Source organism: Corvus kubaryi, unplaced genomic scaffold, assembly GCF_017639235.1.
Source record: "Corvus kubaryi isolate FWS band 111438036 unplaced genomic scaffold, C.kubaryi_AGA036_p1.0 133, whole genome shotgun sequence".
NCBI lineage: Eukaryota > Metazoa > Chordata > Aves > Passeriformes > Corvidae > Corvus > Corvus kubaryi.
Genome location: NW_024580667.1, coordinates 23,683,197 through 23,699,543, shown reverse-complemented (window position 1 = coordinate 23,699,543; position 16,347 = coordinate 23,683,197). Strand labels below are relative to the sequence as shown.

The following is a 16,347-nucleotide window of genomic DNA, read 5'->3' as shown; positions in this document are numbered from 1 at the left end:
TACACACAACAGGAAGCTTTCATTTTTTTTTCAGTTTGAAAAGGATTTTATCCAACAGGAAGCAAGCACAATTCACAATGAACCAGTAATTTCCATTACTCCTTGAGAAAGTAATAGCTCTGTACCTCTCAATTATTATTTTTTTAAAAGCTGAAATTAAAAAGTAATCTGTTTTAGAGTTTTACACTGGAATAGCACTTGATAAATTTCTGGCAGAGACTTTTCAAAAAGTCTATACTGAGCTAATGTCTTTCTGTTCCTAATAGGTGCAATTCAGGTTGGGAACAGGAATTTTCTAACCTTAAATATCTAGTGACTTTAAAAATGTTTCATTAGATCCCCATCCTGCCAGTTGCAGGAGTATTTATTATAATTATATTGTATTCAATTCTTGTCATTTCATAATATAGAACAGGTAATCTTGAAACACATTTCTGTATTTTCTGTCCATGTACAAAACCTTATTTTGTGGGTAGTATTTTATGCTATTCACTTTGTTTTGTCTTAGGCCCAGTAAAAAGAAAAGAGCAAGGTTTCTTGCTGTCCTCCTTTTTCCACTGTTTTAAACTGAGACGTTCAAATCCAAACATTTTATAGAATACCTAATATTGTCTACCTGGTTTTGACATGCCCATTGGCATTTGTGTCTAATAATGATGGTGCCTGAAGGTATCTAAACATTTCCCTTCATTTCAGCACATACTTGCCTGCATGTTTTTACATATTCTTTGGCTAAGCTACTAATTCAGTACTGTTGAATCTTTTTATTCCATATGGGTTTTTTTTTTCTATGAGAGCTTGAACTGTAGCTGAACTTACCTAAGCTGTGATAAAATTCAAATCCTTTAAAATCAATTTAATCTGATCGATGTAGTGAACTTTGCTCCTTAATATTTGGACTTTATTATCTTAAGGGTCTTTCCCAACCTAAATGATTTTATGATTCTATGAAATAAGCATCATGAAGCAAAAGGCTTATTTCCCTTCATGTTTTGGCTGTACTGCTCCATAAATTGCAAAGATTTCTGCCCCTGGGTGTTCTTCCTACCCCAGCCTCCACCATGTGTACTTCCTCCGTTATGCTGGGTCATTCTGGCAGGAAATGTAGAGTGAGGAAGACCTCAAATAAGTTTGGGAAAAATGTTTCTCGCCTCCTGCTGGCCAAGCTGTTTGTTAGCTAACTTCCTGCTCAGAGTGTGCTTGTCTGCATCAGTTTCAGCAGTCTGTCAAACTTCAGATGTCTCCTGTGATGTAAATGGGTGACAGAAAATGCCTTACGCTCTCAGCAGAACCGGAGAAATGGTGTGCTATTAACACTACATGCTAACTAGTAGGTGAAGTAAGGTGGGTGGATGTAATGCCTAGCACATAGAGCTCATGGTCTGGTTTTTTTGTTCAGCCCCTCTGTTTTACTACCTAATTGTATCTGGAAACACACCAGGGTGTTACAGCATTTATGTTAAGTGCATGTTCCTCATCCCTCTAACACTTAGATCTTTCTCTATTTGCAGTTTGAAGGGAGGAAGTACTGTGAACATGATTTTCAAATGCTTTTTGCCCCTTGCTGCCATCAATGTGGTAAGTTTTAACTCAAAGTGAAATACTTCACACTGATCACAATGGAAGTGTCACTGGGGGAAGATGTGCTGCCCTTGTATCTGTTCTCTGGGAGGTGCTCATGTTCAGCTGAGCATCTGAACCTCCAGAATGAACTAGACTTCAGAGAAACTGGGGAGTTGCTTTTTCTAAAGGTCATAAACCAGTAGGATTGAAAAATAAAAGTTTGCATTCTTTTAGTAAGTAGTTTAGCTGTTGAGCCAGTGATCCAATGAACAGACCATTCATAAACTCCTGATTATATACACCATTCATGACTCCTGATTATTTATATCTGTATGTCTCTATGTGCTGACATTTGTCCCTTCTCATGTAACTGAAACCCTGCAACAAGACTGTCATCTGCTTTGACTCTTGTAACCGACCTGTGCTGTCCTACTTCACAGAAGCTGAGGCAATCTTCATCATCTGTTGTTATAATTAAGTGATGGTCAGCTGGGCCCCTGCTGATTTTTTTTGAAACAAATACCTTTAAGGCTTCAGTGTCTAATGTCCATCCTACGTGATACTGAGGGCTGCTTTTTATTTGCCGCTGTTGATGTAAATGTTTATGTGTCTGCTGTGCTGACATGCACTTGCATGTTTTCTTTTTTCTCTGTGTGTGACACATTTTGCTGGGCCGGAGCTGAGAAGTCATTATTTGATTATTCCTTAAACTGCTCTGGAAGCCCTTTTGTTTCTATGGCACCTTTGGCAAGGTGCTAAAGGTTTAACTTATCTCAGTGAGGCCATTTGTTGTGTGGGGGGTGGGGTTGAATACCAAGGAAGAGGGAAGTAGATGCCGTGGAATATGAATTTAAGGCTGCAGACATGAACAAGCAGGGGAAGAGGAAGAAATGGGTTGGTGGCAATTTGTGAGGAGCTATGCTGCCTGTCTCTCCAGGATTTCTCCTGCACAGTTGGCACAGCTTCCCCTTCTCCTACCCTCTCTCCTGGTATTGCCAGCTCCCTTAAAACCGCATCAAGGTCCTGCCTGGAGCTGGGCTTTTCCACTGCTTTTACTTAATAAACACAAAGTCAATGGGGCTGTTGTCAACGATGAGGCCTTGAGCATTCCTGACATTTTTGGAGTCCATCGGATTTTGTTCTTGAAAAGCTATGACTTCATGGGAATGCTACAGAGTCACATGCTGGATGTTATTGTCCACATCGGTTACCTGCCTGATCGTTCCCCTTTGGCAGCTCTGGAGTTGTTCTCCAAAGCCAGAACTCAGCCTCCAACAGCAGTGGGAAGCTGAGCTCCCAACACATTTTGCACTGCTCAGGGCCCCTGGCTACACTGTCCATCCGCATAGAGAACAACTAAATCAGGCGTGTGATGGACATCACTCCACTGCCTGTGCTGTACAGTCGCACTGTGCATGCAAAACATTAGTTCTCACGCTATTTTTTTAATGCCTTATGGGACAAGACTCCCTGTGGTAGGTCAGAAGTTGTGTGTGTTGGATTGACTGTTCTGCAGCTTCACTGCACCTGTGCATTTGGACTCCGTGGGAGCTTTTTTGCAGGAGGTCCACAGCCACTCAAGCTCAGTTCTATTGTGCCTTGAGTATAGAATACCTTCAAGGCTTGGTCCTAGTGGAGTAGAAACCCCTGCTATGTACATGGCAAGTTAAAATTGTCAGATCCTTAAAGAAAAGAAGGAGAAAGATGATTAGGACACAAGAAAGCCCTTTTTATATGAAGTACTCCATAAATTTCTTAACAGCCTGAGAACAGATAAGTAAAAACAGTGAAGGGACCAAAACAGGATTATTGCAGAGAGAAGGTGGAGTGTGCATGTAGGACTTGTATGTAAGGAGCAGAAGGTCGTTTATCAGCAAAGATGTCTTCTTCTGACCCATAGCAAAAAACAACAAACAAATCCAAATTCCAGGGTTTGGAATCACAACTGCGATATTGAAAGCAATGTGTCCCCCCAGATTTTGGGGTAAGAAAAGAAATGATGGTTGTAGTCATTGTAGTGATTCATTTGTAGGTTACTTTTAACTTTGTCTAGTATGGTATTTTACATCCTGGTGTTGTGTTTCTTACAGGTGAGTTCATTATTGGTCGTGTTATTAAAGCCATGAACAATAGCTGGCATCCAGAGTGCTTCTGCTGTGATATCTGCCAAACAGTATTGGCTGATATTGGATTTGTCAAGAATGCTGGCAGGTAAATCTCCACCCTTCCTTCTGTTAACTGATCATAAATTGAACTAATAGCAGGACTGAGAAGTTTTGGTTCCTGAAGCTTTCCAGCTCAGATGGAGCAACTGAAGTATTTTCTGTGAGAAGAAGGTCTAAGAGCGCATCACAAAATCAAGAATGAGTATCTTAAAATATTAACATTTTACCTACTTCAACACTGAGTTTCATGGGAAACATTTTCTTTTTCCGGTGACATTTTGGGGCCATTGTTATATGTAATAAGAGAGAAAACATTCGGATACAGAAGCATTGTCTTTTTTTATAGATATAAAAATGTTTACTTTCTTTTTCCAACTTGGTTCTCCAATTTTGGTCTAGTTTGGTACCATATAATAATAATTGCCTAATGTTCAGTAGGACCCTTCACAGAGTAGGATATTTTTGCCAGCTGTGATCAAAAGAATGTTTTACAAGTGGATTATATGGCCATTGCCTTCTTATGTATAATACAATATACAGAATTATCTACAGAAGTAGGACCTGTGTGCTCACCCAGCTTCCAATCTAAATGTTTAAGAGTTTGAAAGTAAAACATTTGGCAATGAGAATCTATAAGAACCTTTGTTTTCTGTGTTTCAACACAGCTTTAACTTAGCTGAGCTGAAGAAATTATACTCCTGTGGTGCCAGAAAATTAAATGATCACCCTGAACTTGGGTGATCCCTCCTTAGCAAGGAAGTTGTTTTAACAAGACTCAATAAAGAACTGATTGAAATGAGGTTCTGAGAGATTTTTGGTTTATATTTTGCACTGTAGTACCTGATAGCAATACTTACCTCTCTTTTTTTATGCTGTTTCAGACATCTCTGCCGTCCTTGCCATAACAGGGAAAAAGCCAGAGGCCTGGGAAAGTACATTTGCCAGAAGTGTCATGCCATTATTGATGAACAGCCTCTCATATTCAAAAATGATCCTTATCACCCTGATCATTTCAACTGTGCAAACTGCGGGTAACTTTAGTTCTGCAAAGGGAAACAGGAAAATGCTGGGCTTATTTGCTTCATCAATTTACATCTTAAAGTGAAAACTTATCCTGTACAACTGACAAGAGGTGGTGGGGTCTGGATGTCTTGTGGCCAGACGTGTTACTGCTTTTGGCTTAGTGGGGTTCAAACAACAGCTGACCTGCTGGGGACTAAAGAAAGATTGGACTGCAGCACAAGGTGGTACCTTACAAAATACAAAGTATCGACACAGGCACCATTTCTGCAGTAGTGAAATACAGCTCACTATTTTGCTGGGAGAGGAAGAGAAGCGGTTCTCTTTTGTTGCTTAAATTACTATCTTGCCGGTTTTTTTTTTTTTAGTTGAACAGCATCCAAACTTTTTCCTCTTTTTAAAGCCTATCTTTTTTAGAAGCCTTCTTCCCATGTCATTTTGTCATCTTCTGCAGCTGCAGCCCATGAAACTGCACATTTCTACATCCTGCACTGATGCAGAGATGTAGGATGAGCATGGGAGCATGGAGCATTGTAGGACATAGCATGGATTCATAGTTGTTTAATTCTGCTGCAAAGGAAGCTACTATTTCAGTGCCATAGCAAAGGCTGATTGAATAACACTATGGAGTGTTATATCAGTGCAATCAGTTGAGAGTATTAGTGATTACAGTCACTTTCAAGTTTTAGCTGTTCTCAGTATCTAACCATGCAAATTACATAAAAGTAGAGTTTATAAGATTCTGCAATGGGAAATGAATCAGCCTAGCTCACGTGGGTCTGTAGTTCTCTTTCTCTGAAGTTCGATACAAGGAAAATGTAACTAGATATAAAGGACTACATTTTACTTTCAGTTACAATTATGCAAATCTAAAATAATCTGGTGATAAGTGCCAGAATATAAACCAAACATCTGCAGCTTTCACACACAGATTTGTGCTGCTTGAGCAGAATGACAATAGCTCAGTAGCTGTTTCCAGAGAGATTCGGTGCACCTCGCTTTGCAGCCTGTCCTCAGTTTACTGTAATCAGGCTTGAACTATGTTGAACTATGTTATATTTGATGCTGCTGCATTACTGTAGTATGAATATAATTTCTAAAGCAAATGATAACTTTTTTTCATTTCAGAAACTCTCAAGAGTTGACATTTTTGAGTGCCTTTATTCATGCTCTCAATTCATTAACTTCTGAACAGGAAGGAACTTACTGCTGATGCTCGTGAGCTGAAGGGAGAACTCTACTGCTTACCCTGCCATGACAAAATGGGTGTCCCCATCTGTGGGGCATGTAGGAGACCAATTGAAGGCCGTGTGGTGAATGCTATGGGCAAACAATGGCACGTGGAGGTAAACATCAGATGCTATACAATGTCTCTTACAAACGTAAACCTTAGCATATTTATCTGTGATTTTGCTGATCAATTTCAGTGAAAGGATTCTCAAAGTTTGCAGCAATAATTACAAATGCCTTCTCCAAATCCCTCTTCAACCTTATTGTGGCTGGTCTTCCACTGTGAAATAGGAGTTAATTCCCACCTTACAGAGACCTTTGACTGTGAAACTAAAATCAGTAATCAAAGGAAGCAGGGCAAGACAAAAGAAAGTTTCAGAGCTCAAAGCAGTAAATGTGGAAAGGCAATCAAATCTGTAGCAACCATGTTACTAAGCATCATAATACCCTTAGGTCTTCTGTAGTCATCTGCCATGTACATATTTCTTTAACAGTTCACAAGAGTTCGTATTTCAAGGCCACGTACAACATTTAGTTCCACATCTTCCATTTTAATTAGATAAATTGTTTATTCCTTTTGTTGTTTTGAAAGTCTCCTCTAGGAAATGCTTCCTTCACAAGGGTGTAATGATAATGCAGATTATTTAGTAACTCTTAATTCTGTTCACTGATAAAAAATGAGAATCCATTGCTTGTGGGTTTTTTTGTAACTTTTGGATTGAAATGTTGAAGACATTAAAAGAAATATTATTTTAATGGTCTAAATGTAGAAACAGAAGTTTGAACTCTGCTTTTCAAGATGGCTCAGTAGACTTCAGCCATGTTCAAGTAGTGGATGTGGTTAGTTTGCTTTCTATAAAAAAATAACGTTACTTCCAAAAGATAAAAAAATGTAATTTTCTTTGTAGCATTTTGTTTGTGCAAAATGTGAAAAGCCATTCCTGGGCCATCGTCATTATGAGAGAAAAGGCTTGGCGTACTGTGAAACCCACTACAATCAGGTAAGGTTGCATATTTTTAAAAATGGCATTAATTGGTAAATCCACAAATCGGTTTTATTAGCTAGAGATGTAAAACCATGGACATTCTTCTGTTTTGTTAAAGGCACCTGTGGGTGTAATGGCAATTAGTATATGTTCTGTTGTGTTTAATTTATATAGGTTTCCCTATTCATCTGTGTGGCATTAAAAAAGAAAGCTGCAGGTATTTCACAAAGGCCGGCTAGGACAATCAGTATCAAGTTGTTCTTCAAGCTTAGTGGTACTTAAGTAGAGCTGTTATGGCTTTGACATGTCTGTGGATCAGAGCAGCTAACGACACCTAATCTCTCCTAAGAAGTTAAAGATGATTTTGCCACTCAGTAACTGGGTTGGAGCCCCAGTGAGTGATACGGTTTTCCCTGCATCTGCTGCTCTATGACACTGTGTGTTGATATATGCTGTTGCTCAGTCATTAGTTCGATGAAGACTTCCAAGACTAAATTTGTCAGAAGACACCCTCTAGTGACCACGTGCATTTATGTAGGAATTCCATGTCACGGTACCACCTCTCTCCAGACACCCTTGGAGGTGGAGTCCAGCATCACAATGCATAGACCTTTTTTCCTTGGAAGCCACCTATGTCGTGTCACATTCACCTCCTTGCTTACATAAATACATGAGGAGGGCTTACACTTGGGAGTTGTAAGGCATCTGCTAATTACAGATGGATTCTTAATTAGTCATTAGTGAAGAAGGGCAGATGATTGGTGCTGGCATACTTGCAGACTGTAAATGCTGTGACGTTCATAGTAAATGTTGCAGCTGGAATGGGGCAAGTCCATACACCAGACAAGAGCTGTGAGTGGATGTCTTTTCCTAGGTTAACTACTACAGTTAGAAAAAATACATGAAGTTTTTGGCACTTCTTGTTATATTGTGGACAAATGTTAAGCCTGGAAAAAGAATTAATATTTTTGCCCCAAATTTTCCTTTTTTTTTTTTTAATAAAGATAAAATTTTCTTACCGTTACAGCAATACATTGTTTTAGTCATGCATGTAAGTCCAAATGTTAATTTTTCTGGTTAGTAACAATATGTATATGACACCAACTGCTGTATTTCAAACCTTCAGGATTAGAGAAATCTTGAAACAAAACAAAATCGTACTTACAGAGAATGAAAGTTAAATAAACGTTTTCAGCTTTAATATTATCAAGACTTTTTGTGATGAGATGATGCAAAATGCACTAGGAAAACCAAACCAGACTTGCCAGCATTCTCTTTATTTCACTGGAATAAACAGGAAAGCGATTGTGCTCATCAGCTGAAATATAGTTATTTTGCTAGTTCAAGAAGTTACCCTCAATAAAATAATTATATTAAAAATTTATTCCTTCTCTTTCCTCTTCAGCTATTTGGTGATGTTTGTTTCCATTGCAACCGTGTGATTGAAGGAGATGGTAAGCACTTTTTTAACTGTTTCCTTAATGTTCCTTTTTGATGGAAGTTCTCTTTAAAAGTGAAAGTAAGGGGGAAACAGTCCTGTTTTCATTAAAACAAAAACAGACGTTCTCTTGACCAGAAATTCAATTAGAGCCAATAAACCAGAGACCAAGTGGCAGGAAAACCTTACATCATTTCATGATGGTAGAAGATCACCCCATGACCAAAGAGAACTGTGAAACCCCTTTTAGTGACATGCAAAGGCCAGGGATGCTGGAAGATGCTCAGAAGTGACTTCCTGCCATACCATCTTCAAAAAAGAACACATGCAAGGGTGAGAATGAGCATACAAGCATCTCCACAAATTAATTTGTGGATCATGAGCCAAATTCAAAAAAATATTTAGATACTGAAAGACATAGGTGGGCACTGTTGGGAATTTTTTTAAAATGCCTTGTTCCCATTATGTCCGTTTGAATCCTGGAGATATTTACCTATCTACTGCAGGCACCTTTCTTTTGAAAATCTAAGCTTATAGATAATGTCACAAAACCAGGAATGATCATACTTGGAAATATATGGCCTGTAAAGGCAGAACTGCAAGTAATTTGTTTGTTTTGTTATTGTTTGATTGGGTTTTTTGGGAGAAAGGGGTGGTTTTGAGGGATTTTTTTTTGATAACTAGCTCTGATAAAATGCCAAAAGCAAATTATTCTACTTGAAATAATGTGACATTATGTGCCTATTTACCCCATCCAAAGTAAGTGCTATGTTAGCCTCATCTAAGCCAAAGCCATTAGCAAAGTAGGAGGAAGCTTTGAACATTCAAAAAGAGACATAAACTATTTTATAGTCATGTAACTCCAGGGTAAGACATACATTCCATAGATGTGCTTTCTCCGCATTTTCTGGACTGCACTATACCTGCAAAATAACAATCCAAAATGCTCTAGAGGAAAGAGTCCTCATTTTCGGTAAAATTCTACTGAAATGAGGAGAACTGCAACTTTCCTGATAACTACATCTCTATATGATCCTAATCTTTCACCATATAATCTGACACCCATATTGTAAGTTTTGGTCTCTAAACTGAACAGAATATAGTATACACTAATTTCTTTATTTTCAGTGTATGTCTTCAATTACATTTCTTCTTTCATTTCTGCACACAAATTTGAGTCAGCTGTCACAAGTTTGGTATCCAGTATTGTTCTCTGTCTGGTGAAACAAATATCTGTGGCAACAGTTTTTCAGAAGGGTGCCTATGACTGCATTCCTAGGGTTGCTTGGGAGCAAAGACTTTCATCTGTCTAGTGTTATTCTGGACAGTAACAGAATAACTATGTATCTGTGGACATGCTGGCCCCATAGTGCAGGAAAAACCCTCTGCATGACAATGCTTTGGTTCTCCTTGTTGTTGACAAAATACTGTGAGAAAAACATTGAGAAATCGAACAAGAAAAACATTATATGAAAAATATTGTCCCACATTCTCTAACTTACGAAAATTTTGCCAGGGAAAACTGGAAAGCTGTACTGAGAGGAACAGGAATTGGATTTACCTACAGAACAAATAGAAAATAGTTACTTTCTCTGCAAAGCAAAGAATAAAAAGAGTCCGTAGTTTTTTTCACCTTGGTAGTGCTGATTTACCAGCAGTGTCCTGGCTGCTGGCTTCACATTATTTTCTTCAGCTGAGCAAGTGCAACTGTTGATTGCAGTGCAGTCTGAACTGGATCTGAGAAAAGAAACTGAATGAAAACATAAACACAATTTTGTTGGATTGCTCTTCAGCTGGAAGCATTTCCTGATTAAGCTGGAACCCGGCCTCACAGAACCACTGCCTGAGATAAGCTGGGTATGAGATGAAGTGGAAGCAAAAAATAGGAGGCAGAAATAGGTTAAGCTGGTCTTGCCTCACAGACAGCTGTATCAATGCTTCACAGTCCTGCTTCATTACACTCTAAAATGTGTTTGCTAGTTTGGCCATGTTATTATTACGGTCCTTAATACTTGATACAAGAAGCAATGACTGTTCTTCACACCTCATGAATATGTAAGCTTAAAGTCTTTGTAATCACTTTTTTTTAATTGATAATGCTAATGATTTCTTTTTTCCTATCTCCCTAGTTGTGTCTGCTCTGAATAAGGCATGGTGTGTGAACTGTTTCGCTTGTTCAACTTGCAACACTAAGTTAACCCTCAAGTAAGTTTATGGATAAGTGTGATGTCTTCAAAACAAGTCAGTGGTTCTCTTCAAAGCATAGGTGTTTCTATAGCGTAGCTGTTACTATATGAAAAACATGTAAGCAGCATTGAGGAAATAAGAGCCTCTCTCTTCCTCTTGCTCCACTTAATTCTTTATGTCTCTTTCAGCTATCTCTTCAGGTCTTCCTTCAGTTAGTCTTCCTAACTCTTCTCCTTTTCCATCCTTTATTTTTTCTCATTTAACTCTAAAGGGATAAGTTTGTTGAAATTGATCTAAAACCTGTCTGCAAACACTGTTATGAGAAAATGCCAGATGAATTTAAGCGACGACTTGCCAAACGGGAACGTGAAGCAAAGGATAAAGAGAAGCAGAAAAAGAAAAAGCCAATCTGCTTGTAAACTTCTTTTCCTTTTCACCGCCACCTCTGCTTCTTTCTTCTTTGGTTAGTCCGAAGGATGCTTTTTTTGCACTTTGCATGAACTTACAGCAGTCAAAACCAAAACATCTTTCACACAACTGCAACTTAAAATATTAACTCGTTATTCCATTATCTTATGTTTAGTCTACAATTAAGTTTGAAAAGCTTTCTAAATTACATGGTTAATAAATATGGGCATCTGGGTAAAATCTATGTAACTTATTCAAACACGGTATTGTAATCACTGTCTACAGTGTATATACCCTTGTAAAAGTAACTTAATGTATACGTATAAATTGGGGGGTTAATTTTTTGCTTGTGTGCATGTAATAGGAGATTTTTTTTTTAATTCTTTTTTTCACTATCGCATCCGCTAAAACTTTGCCTTTTTTCTTTGTTGTCTTAGGAATAAATTTGTTGAGTTTGATATGAAGCCTGTCTGCAAAAAGTGTTACGAGAAGTTTCCTTTAGAGCTGAAGAAAAGACTGAAGAAATTAGCTGAAACTTTGGGAAGGAAGTAAAGACATCATCTACTCTCCTCTTCCTTTGTGAAAATATTATAGATATTACTTGGTGGGGGGCTGGAGAGGAGAGTTGCTGCTTTGAGGCTGCAGTCAGACAACAAATGCTGATGTATGCCTTCTATCAACCCAAAATACATTAAGATCCTCTGTTCTCTACACATGTATGCTTAGTTGTTGACAAACTGTACTTCCAAAACAAATACCAGCTGACCTGAAAGGTTTCTGACCAATAATGCCATTGTACTGATGCAGGTGGCCTATTCTGTACACTGACACTCTGCAGAACTTTTCAGAGAGAGAAAATTTGCTTGTGACCACCACCTGTGAAAACAAACTTTGCAAATGTGCCCAACTTTAGGGACGTGTATTGTCATTTATGTTAGTGAAAATATTAACCTTCGTATTAAGCATGCAGACAAAACTTGCCTGGTCAAGGGCAGGAAACCAGTATACTGTGCCTCATGGAAAAATTCACACTTGGATTTCAGGCCGAGTCATCTCATTAAGGAGCCTTGTTTCAGATGGTTTGAAAACTATCAGATTTCTAAATACAGCCACTGTACAAATGACATACTTCTGATAGATTATGCTTCCATGATGAATGTTTCTACATCAGGCTTAGCATGAGATACTTATATAAAAATGTATTCCTATTGCAAGAAATGAGCATACTCAGAACTACTTGAATTTTGCTATATTCCACTTAAAATAACACATTAACATCTATATATGCTTTTGCATTCTATTTACTTTTTGTGCCTTATTCTGCTGGACCATACATACCAGTGTACCATTAAATATATATAGTTTTATTTTTTATTTCATATTTTTATGCAGAAACTATATAGAAGGTATTTTCAGAAGATAACATACTTTGCCTTAATTATACAGGATGCAAGAAGCATTTTATTTGAAATGTGAACATCTGCATTTAAAATTTAGCTTCTAGACTTCATTGATTTTCAGAACAATACTGAAAATGCGTATTTCAATTAACTGGCAATACTACTTTTACACCTCTGAGTGTAAATATGCAAGGTTTGATCCTGCTAGGATCTACTTCTTTAGCCATCCTCAAGGACTGAGCTTACAACTAATCAAAATTCTTTATAACATACATTTAATTGTTTTATACTATTGAGTTCTGTCCATGCAAATTTGTTTTATTTTCCCCTTTCTTATAGAAAATACAGCTACTTAGGTCTTCTTGATGGTACGAAGTATGCAAACTTTTTTTTATTTTTGTACTTTAGTGACTTAAACAGATTCTATGTAATTACATAACAGGAACTAAAATTTTCTTTCTTGTTAATGAAAAATTAGTTACTTTAAAACATCTGCTTTCCTGTGTCATCAATAAAGGCCATGTTATTAAACCTTGTATTGCCTCTCTGAAATAAATGCTTGAGATGGGTGGGAAAGCAGTAAGACTTAGTTCCCTGTGACTATGTAAATACTTCCTTATTATCTTGATTTAAAGGAGACATATGCCTTTCCTAAAGGCCTATGTCTGTAGGTAGTTTTAAGGTTCATAAAAGAAATCACAGTTTGTTTCATAAAGAACAGCTTGATTCTTCTGGATATTTTCTGAATTGGCACAGTCACTAGGTTTTCCTAAAGAAAGTATCTTGTCTGAGTGTAAAACATACACCCTCCTGTTAACTTTTTCTCTCCTGTTTTCACTGTAATGAAACTGTCACCCCAAACTTCCAGTTTATTGCTAGGTAGGGTATTTTTTGACTCTTTTATCCTACATAATTATTGATTGCCCTAAGATTCATAAATATAGCCCCTTTGTTGAAGACTACAAAAGCTTAAAATGCCCCTCAAAAATTGTTTACTTAACTACCACAGTAGCCCTGTTGAAATTCTGGACTGTGCTAGAGTCTTGCTTCCTCCTGAAGTTATAACTGACTTCTAGGTTTTTCATGGTACACTGACTGTACATCTCTTCCTTCAGCCTATGTGTGCCCAGCCTTATTGCTCAGAGTTGGGAAGGGTCACTAGCTCCAAGGCTAAATGGCTCACATCCACATTGCTCAGGGCTACGTCCTTCTGCAGCACAGTGGCCTCGGATTTCCCCTTCACTCTGGTGGCCCTTGGGGTCTGACACAGGCTGGGTTTTTCCATTTCCAAGTTCCTGATGGTGATCACTGTGCTGCAGTTCACCAAGGCAGCACCTTCTGTTCCATGAACTGTAGTGTGTGTATGTCAGATCTCATGATGTGACACTGGAAAGCATCTGGGGGTACTTGAGGGTTCAAAGCCTGGTGAAGCGTGGAAAAATGTTGGTTGGAAGGGACCACTAGAGATCAGCCCAGCCATCTGCTCAGAGTGGGTCTAACTTCCGAGTTGCATCAGTGCAGAAGGTCTTGCTTGGCCAAACTGTGAACATCACCATGCAAGGAGATTTCACAGGCCTTTGTGGACAGTACGTTCCAGTGCTTCACCACCCTCACGGTGAAAATACTACTACTGGAGTCCTAGCTCAAGTGGAGAACTCCCCAAATGCATATCGCTCTCTTGGGAGCTGTCTTTGGCATGAACTGTCATTGGTATAATACCCCTGGACTTTGTCATGAACAGGATTAATTAAAAGCAGTTACGAAGCAGAGCCAAGGAGCAAGCTAGCAATTAGGCAGCCTGCACAATTACATGTCTGGTGTTGAAGCTCACTTCCTGGCCCAACAGTATTAGAAATATTTTGCATAGCTGCACATGCTTTCCTGAAAGAGGCAGAGTCTAGTACTGTTTTTCAACCCATGTCCCCTGTAAGGTCTGTCAAGGAGTCCGTGAACCTGGGATTTGGGAACGGATGCCTCAGAAGCTTTGCCCTTTCTGCTGCACGGATCAATTATGCACGGGCAAGAGAGACTCCTTTAGAAAGCCTGCTTAGGCTAACTAGGGAGCACTCCAGAAAGCCCAATGGATGTCGCTGTAGGGGGAAGAGCAGAGCCTAAAGCCTCTGTGCTGCAGGCCAGGGCACATCCTGTGCTCGGTTCCAATGGACAGGTACCATGCTGGGTTGAGCACAGTCAGGTTGCAGGGCCAGCTCTCAAGTCAGTGCTGTCCTGCCCTGTGCTGCAACCACCAGGGACAACACAGGGGGTGCCACTTCCACAGCGATGGGTGAGACAGTGACCACTGCCAAAGTACTGGACCTGGTCTATATGAAGGCAGTTTCCCTCCCCATCAGCTGAAGGGCAGTAATATTCTCCAATGAGCTGAGTAAACTCCAGTGTTCTCCTCTGCACCAGCACCAACACTTCTATTACTTAGCTTGGCAGGTGCAGATAAGAAATTGTTTGGTAATCCCAGCTGCAGGCACACCATTAAAAAGTACAGAGAGAAAAAAAATGATTTTTTTTGTAGAATTAAATCCAAAGTCTAAATAAATCACCATTAATAGAAGAAAGAATAAAAGAAAGGATTAATTCTTTCAGTCAAGGTCTTACATGGATGTTGCTGGTCTTAAAAGAAAAAGTTGGCTATGTTTCCTTATTTTTCCTGCAAAGAGGGCAAGAGCTGTGGGGCTATCAGCATATTTTTAGGCGTAGCAGGAATCCTGTGACTGTCAATGGGTTGTTTGAGATTGAGAACTGGAGAAATTTTTAATTACACTTCTTCAGAGACACGGCCCACTGGCCTCATTTTGACCAAAGCATCTGAACTGGCAGGAAAGATGGCCAATTCCAGTGAGTACAGTCTGAGGCTTCCTGCTAGGAATTTCACCACAGGGCTACCATCCTCAAGCCACCAAACCCGTACAACTACAACCTGCAGATCTGTCCTGCCTTGAGGGTTACTGGTCCATCTTTTAGGCCATGTTCCCAGCTGTGCTTTAGAGCTTAATTGTTTAGTTATATGTTTAGTGCCTGGAAAAAAAGGTTTGTCACCACAGCTGCTACAATGTTTGGAGACTCATCTTCTAGAGCATTGGATCTCAGTAAGAAGGCCTTTATGCTTAGGGATTAAATTTATTGTTGCTCTGAACCACAAAGTATAGAATCATAGAATGCTATGGGTTGGAAGGGAACTTAAAGATCTAGTCCCAAGCCCCTGCCATGGGGCACACTTCCCACGAGGCCAGGTTGCTCAGAGCGCCATCCAACCCAGCCTTGAAAACTGCCAGGTATGGGGCATCCACAACCCCTCTGGGCAACACGTGCCAGTGCCTCACTACCATCACAGTGAAGAATTTCTTCCTTATATCTAATCTAAATTGCTCCTCTTTTAATTATACCCATTACTCTTTGTCCTATCACTGCAGTTCCTGACAGAGTCCCTCTCCTGCTTCCCTGTAGGCCCCCTGAGATACTGGAAGGTTGCTGAGGTCTCCACACAACCTTCTCCGAACTCCACAGCCCCAACTTCCTCACCCTGTCTTCGTAGGGGAGACGTCCCAGTCCTCCTGTCAGCTTCGTGTCTCTCCTCTGGACTTGCTCCAACAGCGCCAGAAGTGTTACTTAGATTTAGATAAAAAGTTGTTTATTATATATATATACACACACACACATATATATACACATATATATAGTGTATTATTTAGGTGATAAATACATTATCACCGGTATATAGTTATATATTACTGAGGTGAGTTTATTATAGTTTTCGGTGAGAAAATGCTACAACTTAGTTTCTCACAATTTTCCACGACAGACTTTTGTCCCCCGGCTCTCCCCCATCCCCATGCGCACGCGCGGGCCGGGCCAGGCCCCGCCCCGCGGCCGTTGACACGGGGGCGGGAGCCGGGCTCGCGCCGGGGCTGCGCGCGCCGCACGGCTGAGCGGGAACT

The 16,347-nt window shown here is 39.5% G+C and overlaps 1 protein-coding gene across 6 annotated transcripts in view; it reads left to right on the top strand.

Annotated features, from left to right (window-relative positions):
• Positions 1 to 12,933, top strand: part of LIMS1 (LIM zinc finger domain containing 1) — a 67,440-nt gene extending 54,507 nt beyond the window's left edge. For 2 of the 6 annotated variants that reach the window (XM_042039522.1, XM_042039502.1), the window contains exons 3-10: positions 1,512 to 1,578; positions 3,654 to 3,774; positions 4,610 to 4,759; positions 5,944 to 6,094; positions 6,887 to 6,979; positions 8,370 to 8,418; positions 10,532 to 10,607; positions 11,435 to 12,933. In XM_042039522.1, coding sequence (XP_041895456.1) covers positions 1,512 to 1,578; positions 3,654 to 3,774; positions 4,610 to 4,759; positions 5,944 to 6,094; positions 6,887 to 6,979; positions 8,370 to 8,418; positions 10,532 to 10,607; positions 11,435 to 11,549 — 822 coding nt within the window. In that variant the 3' untranslated portion in view covers positions 11,550 to 12,933. Of the gene's footprint in view, positions 1 to 1,511; positions 1,579 to 3,653; positions 3,775 to 4,609; positions 4,760 to 5,943; positions 6,095 to 6,886; positions 6,980 to 8,369; positions 8,419 to 10,531; positions 10,608 to 10,860; positions 11,071 to 11,434 lie in introns of those variants that run through there. The other 4 variants (XM_042039531.1, XM_042039539.1, XM_042039494.1 and 1 more) reach the window with 3 other exon arrangements.
• Positions 12,934 to 16,347: the final 3,414 nt, after the last annotated feature.